We start from the raw sequence: 6,692 nt of genomic DNA on the forward strand, positions 1-6,692 counted from the left end.
CGACGCTAACGTGCTGGGTAGCAGCCATGCCGTCAGGCTGTGAAACGAAATTACGTTTTTGCGCGGCGGGAGTTACTTTTTGAGCTGAAACACCCGCTTCTGGAAGCAACGGCCGTGGGAAAACTATTTTGTCCCTGCCGGCCAGTCCGCACGTCGCTACATATATGGAGCTTCCTAAATTGAAACATAAGGACCGCCGCATGTTCATCAACATTCCTGTTGTTGTTTAAAACATACGCTACTACAAAAATCCCTTTTTAACTCAAAGACTGCTGTGTGGAAGTATTGATTACCAGGTTCCTCTTGGTTGGCTTTCTTTCGAGAGGGACCCCGGTACATAAAATTTTGTCGCTAAAGAAAGTTGGTGAAGAGAAGTGAGATAAAGCAAATAACGCAATGTCTGCACGCCGAACCCGCACAGCACGCTTGTTTGTCTCGAGTTCAGTCGTTGCACAAAGCGCTCCAAGAACGTTTTGATTCTGACTCGCGATGTCCTGCATCGATGCGCTCATGTTCTTTTTCTCTGTATGTTTAGCTTGTACTTCGCCTGCCGGCCTTGCAAGCACGCACCGCTGGACTGCTCATTGTCGCATGCTGGGCAGTTACATTTTACATACATTCTTGGAGACCAGTTGGCAACAGAGCGGAGAGGCATGGTTTCGGTTTCAATCGAACAGCCGTCTCCGCTCGCGCGACGAAGCACGTGCAGGTGCAAACCTGCCGAAGTTGCCCTGACGTGCATGCAAGCTTGATTGCACGACAGAGGCACCAGCCGGGACGCTTACAATCCACTGTCTCACATTTACTTTTGATGAAAATCTGGCACGTCGGGAATCGGTAAAACGGTGGCAAGCGGTTTTTCAGAATTGCTCGGTAACGCGTATACAGCACTTTACACTTGTGGGATGTCTCAATGTCTCTTTGGTGACATTGAAAGTGGACATTCATTACTAGCCTAAGCCAAAGCGAAGCTTCAGCAGCTTTGCAGAAATTTTCGAAAAGCAAAAAATACCCCCTAGATGTAATGCACCTCTTTCTTGTGTGCAATTTCGCATTGCACTGCAGTAGCTATGAGTTTGATCAGTCGGAGGCTGCTTCCATTTATTATATCACTAGTCAACGTAATGCTGTGATATTTACTACAAAGCTGGTCGTTTTCAATTAAATTTTAATATGTGAAATTTGGTTCTTATCTATATATAGTGGGTACATATATATGTATAATTTAACTGAAGCATTGCAAAATGTGTCATGTCATTGACATTTCAGTTACACCTTGAAAGACTCCTAGGTGGTTGAACTTGACCATAATTTGTTTATTTCGGCAAACAAAGTGCCCCTCGTTTGTCCAGCACCTGAAACAAATATTTTTATTTTTCTAAGAATATCTGCTCCATAAGCCACTTTTGGTGCTCCGAAACACTGTTTTGGCTGCTCCAAAAGCCACTTTTGCTGCTCCAAAACACTGTTTTGGCTGCTCCGAAAGGTGCTCCAAAACGGCTTAGGCCAATCACATCACTGCTATTTACAACTGGAACCAAAGTTTAAACGCTGACTTCTAGCGGCCAATCAGTGCTCGAGGACCAGATGGTGGCACTAGTACATTTTGCAACCAACCATGCTTTAGGATGTAAATAAAAAAATCAGATGGCAAGTTTCTTTTATTTTTTATTTTGTTTTATAGAATAGTGTTTTTTTTATGTATTAGAGATTAGTAGCCAGAGATGCAAAATGTTGTTTTATTTTCTATAATTTTTTAGTAATTGCACTCTAGCCCTCCAGGTTTAGCGGCCTGGGAAAGATTTTCATGACCCTTTAGCGACATTGGGCTCACCTCATAGAAACAAGCCCTATGAAATACTGTTAAAGGTTTCCTCTAAACAATTTTTTTGCCTAATTTGCATTAGGTGGGATTTTAGAAAGAAGCTATCATTTAGTATTTTATGGCAATTCAGCATGAACATCATCTTCCAAAAACCATCTTCCTCAGCCAGAATTTTAAAAATGACCCTTTTAACATCATGGTAGTTGCTTTGACATGGCTGCTAGTGTCAACATTAGTGATGGACCGAATCTGCCGAACTTAAGATTCGGCAAAGTTCGGCACATGCCAAACTTTTTAAGGAAAGTTCGGCGAAAATTTGGCAAAGATTCGGCAAATGTCTGCACACGCGTGAGAACGCGACAAGTCCAACAGGGCTATGGAGTGCAAATGGACGCCGTGCAGTCGTGCTGTTACCATTGTACAGTGCAGTACAACCAGCGGTCGCGCATCGAGTTGTGGAGTAGGCAACATGGTAATTGTGCATTTGTGAGCGAGTGTGGTTCTCTTCAATATTTTTTGCCGCATGAACAGATTGACCAGTAATTTACACAGTCCACTGCGCAAGTGACAAATGATGCGGTACATTCTGGATAACATGATTTAAATTTGACCTTTCCAGTGATGCAACAAGGTAGTTGAAACATTGACTGACAGTTACTTTAAAGCACTCCTCGCAATTATAACAATCCTGTTTTCGGCTCACAAGTAGTTTGTGCCAAAACAAAATAATATTGCTTTTTTATTATTATTTCGCGATTTTGATGTATCTGCACAAAACTGAACGCAGAGCTATCATGCTTGATGTTGCACATCCGACGTTCCCAACTCTTCCCATCTTCCTAAACGTCGGTGTGTTTAAACACCAGAAACTGGAATTTTAAAGGTTAAAAACGAGACGTTGCGAATATGGGACACACACTTTCATGCAAAGCTGACGTCAAGTGGCTCAAATCGGAAAACATGCATATTTACAATAATATCATCTTTTCTGTGAACAACTGTTGCATTCGTTTTCGCACACAAAACTGTAACTCCCAGAGAAAGTAAGAATGCAGTGTTATTGCAATTTATTTTAGCAATGCACAGAAACTTGCATTCTTATGCTGATGAGGCCTCAAAACAGACTCTTGTAGCGTGATTCGTGACGGCGCCGCTACCACCCAACCTTGTTGTCATGCCACTTCTGCAAGCAGTCACTAAAAACGACACCGATACAATTATCTTTTAGAATATCACCTTACATAGTAATAACTGTGTCAATATGCATTACAGATTGAATTTAAATTATGAAAAATAAATTGGAAAACCTTGTTTCTCCAGAAAAAAAAACTAAATATCAACGTTAAGTCTGGTAAGAATGTATTTTTGCCGAATCTTTAGATAAGTTCGCCAAAAGTTCGACTTTGCCGAATCCCAAAATTGGGAGCTGAATTTTCGATTCGGCAAAAGTTTGGCCCATCACTTGTCTACAGTAATTCTAAAGCATCCCTTTCCTTTCCAGGTCGAAGACAAAACCAGAGGAATTACTAGCATGGAGGTTCTCGCGGTTTTCTGCAAATAAAAGATGCGGGATATCTGTTCTTAAGTTCGGTGGAAATCAATTTCTAGCCATTGTTAGACATTTGCATGCAAGGAATCGACACAGTTTTCAAATAAACACACCCCAAGGTGAAACACACATTTGTTTTTTTATTACGCGGTCCCACTCCTTGCTAGTGCCCTGGCCCTGTAAAGAGAAAGACATGCTTGTAGTTGTCATTGCTTAACAGTCATGCAGTGACAGGCTAGTGGAGCGGTTTTGAGCCGAGCTTTATTTACAAGATGGTACAGCTAGCCTGCTGGGTGATAGTACCTCTGGGCACCGAATCAAAGAAAATGATGGCAGCTGTCACGAAGGCAATCAGAGCAAAGGACAAGGCGATAGCGGGGGCTGCCAGCTCGAAGGCGTCCACAGGCTCCGCTTCCCTGCTGCTGCAAGTAGCGAAAGGGCAGTGTCGTCCTTGTACACGGGATGCCAGGTAGGGCACGTTCGAATCTCGTCAATGCTATAGCGGTTGCAATCAATTTGTTGAACAAAGTTTCATCGACAGATCGTTGCTTAGACACACTGTTTTATTGACTGCTCCAATTAGCTCTTTTCTGTGACAAGCCGCGGTGGACTGCGTAGGTTAGCACGCACTCCAGTGATACATGCGTGACGAAATGTCCCTACGGCGAGCAATTAGCATGACAAGTGCCTATGAAATGCTAGTGTCGACAAAACGTATGTTCATGAAATGTTTGTCCACGAAACGTGTTTTGACAAAACGATGAGGACCCGTTGCTAGAGCCACTTCATTAACTATTCTTTAGAGTGACAACACTTGAGCCATCTCGGTGCTGAAAATCATTGTTGCCAGTTATCCGAGGCTTTATCGGAACAGGAAACAGGTTTCCGTTTCCTGTTCGGAACTACCAAAACTGTCCAAGATGGAGCAAGATGATGCCACTCGAGATCCCCTACACCATCCCTAAAGTTCGGGAAGTCTCATTTTCAAATGGTAACAATCGCCAGTTGTGCCGGCCCTGCACTAAGCACCAAAATGGCGGTGCACATTTAGTGACTGTTCAAGACCACCCAGACAAAACAAGGCCTGCTCGCTTCCTGCTCTTCATGAAACGGTACACTGCGATTCCTACGACTTGGCATTTCGGCCTTGGCCCAAAATGAAGCGTCCGCCAATGCACCGAGTCCTAGTCCTAGCCGAATGCCAGCGCACCACGGCGTCCAATCTGTGCTTATGGTCGGTCAAAGTGCGACGGCATCAACATTATACTGCGTGGACCTTGTCTGGTTCATTGTCTGTTGCAGCAGATAAGATCTGCTGGGAAAGGCTCTGCCCCCGAAATTCCAGCGAAAATTTACACCGCTTCGCTAGTACTCGGTAAAAATGTGCCATTTTCCTGGACTAACAATGGTACACTGTAGTATGTATGCTTCTATAACCACATACAGTTGGTGGGAAATAAACACTACACAGGTTCTTCTAAAATTTTTTAGGTTTTAAATATTTGTTTTAAATAAAGCTGTGAAAGCCAGTTTGTGCAGGTGAGTGTTATAGCCAGGTGTTGTAATATAGTGGGCTAATCGTTAGAAAGAAAAGATGGGCTCGCTTTCAAAACGCGGTGGCACGCTGAAGTAACCACTTGTGCAGAAACGCGGATGATAATCGCCGTGCGCCGAAGACAAACTAGCAGTGTGCTTATTTGTGTTTTGCACTGCCAGCTTTTGGCCAGTTGTACCAGAGGTAATGGTTTTAATGATGCTCAGCAAGTTTCTAATTGGCACCATATGTTTGATTTCACTTGTTAAAAGAATTAAACGATTTTATAGTTGGTGACAAGTTAAGAGTGAAGTGGAAGCTCCTCCCACTTCTCTCCACTTTAATAGAGCGAACGCTGGAGGGGAGGTCGCCTCCTCTCCAGCGTTTGCTCTACTAATGCGGAAAGAAGCGGGAGGAGCTTCCACTTTACTCTTAACCTGTCGTCGACTATAGTTGATTACCACACTTATCGTGATGATTTGCCAGTGGCTGTATCACTCACCTGCTGAGACCACATTTCTATATCTAAAAAACATCCCTCCCCCCCAAACGCGATGAAATGCGGTTGCTTTACAGGAACATCGTTAGTGAAAACAATTAGGAAAGAAAATGGTACGATGATGAATGGTTGTAATATGCTGTGCACACATCGAGAACGGCGTCGAGGACAATATCGGAAACAATGTCAAGAACAACGTCGAGGACGACCTCATGGACGACGTCGTAGAGACCGTCCTCAAGGACGACCTCTAGGACGACGTCAAGGATGGCATCTAGGACAACCTCTAGGATGATATCAGGGAGAACGTGTCAAAGGTCGACGTCAAAGACGACCTCTAGGACCACGTCGAGGACGACGGGTCACGTCAGCTTACGCAACAGGCACTTACGAGACCAACGGTGAAGCCATGGGCATTACGTGACCTTGGTGACGTGATCTCAGTGTGGTTAAACCTATAAAACTACCGCTTAAAAAAGAACAAAAAAGAAAAGCCAAAACTTCGTATAGTTAATGGAAGTGACTGCTTGACGATATTTTGCACCTGTTGCTGTGCTTTTCTAGTCGGAAGTAGGCTCCGTGTAGGCGGAGTTTTGCTTCTCATGGGCGAAGCCTCCAGTAGCTCTAATGATGAGCCATGGCGGGGATGTTGTGCATCATATGTTGGTCTAGATCGATGCAATAGTACCCCATTCGCACAGTCAACCTAAAAGCAATCGGCGAATTAGCCCACGGTCGGGGTCCCATCTGCGACGTCACAACCAGGATTATGCGCGACAATTTCGACGGTGTCCAAGAAGCACGGCAGAAGCTTGGTGTCATTGCGATTCAATACGGCGCACAAGAGACTGAAGACGAAGTAGATGGGTGTACACAGGACAAGCGCCTGTAAGCAACATCATTCCACACCATCATGGCCAATTCGGTGCGTGTCGAGATAACATGTCTCTTTGCTATGTATAATGACCGATGTTTGGCTTACGCATTGACCAGTCCCTTCTTTTTGATCGTGTGGGCCTCTAAAATTTCTCTAGTCATCTTGTCCTGTGTACACCCTTCTGCTTTGTCTTCGTTTCTTGTGCGCTGTGCCGAATCCACTAATTATAATATCGTCACAAGTTACACCTGGAAAAAATAAGCGTGTATCATCTGCGTAAATTGTGAGTTTGGCGTTTTGATTGATTAAAGCAATGCCATTAATGTACCTATTAAGAGGGAGGGGGCCAAGTATACTGCCCTGTGGAACCCCCGAGAGGATAGGCTTCACATGATAGGAGGATCTATT

The 6,692-nt window shown here is 44.1% G+C and overlaps 1 protein-coding gene across 1 annotated transcript in view; it reads left to right on the top strand.

The window, feature by feature from the left end:
* LOC8023344 (eukaryotic translation initiation factor 3 subunit C) overlaps nt 1-3,410 on the top strand; it is a 43,320-nt gene extending 39,910 nt beyond the window's left edge. The window contains exon 20 of the mRNA XM_040205192.3: nt 3,327-3,410. Coding sequence (XP_040061126.1) covers nt 3,327-3,355 — 29 coding nt within the window. The 3' untranslated portion in view covers nt 3,356-3,410. The remainder of the gene's footprint in view (nt 1-3,326) is intronic.
* The last annotated feature ends 3,282 nt before the right edge of the window (nt 3,411-6,692 follow it).

This window comes from Ixodes scapularis, unplaced genomic scaffold (genome assembly GCF_016920785.2).
Source record: "Ixodes scapularis isolate PalLabHiFi unplaced genomic scaffold, ASM1692078v2 PGA_scaffold1__304_contigs__length_218370807, whole genome shotgun sequence".
Classification (NCBI taxonomy): domain Eukaryota; kingdom Metazoa; phylum Arthropoda; class Arachnida; order Ixodida; family Ixodidae; genus Ixodes; species Ixodes scapularis.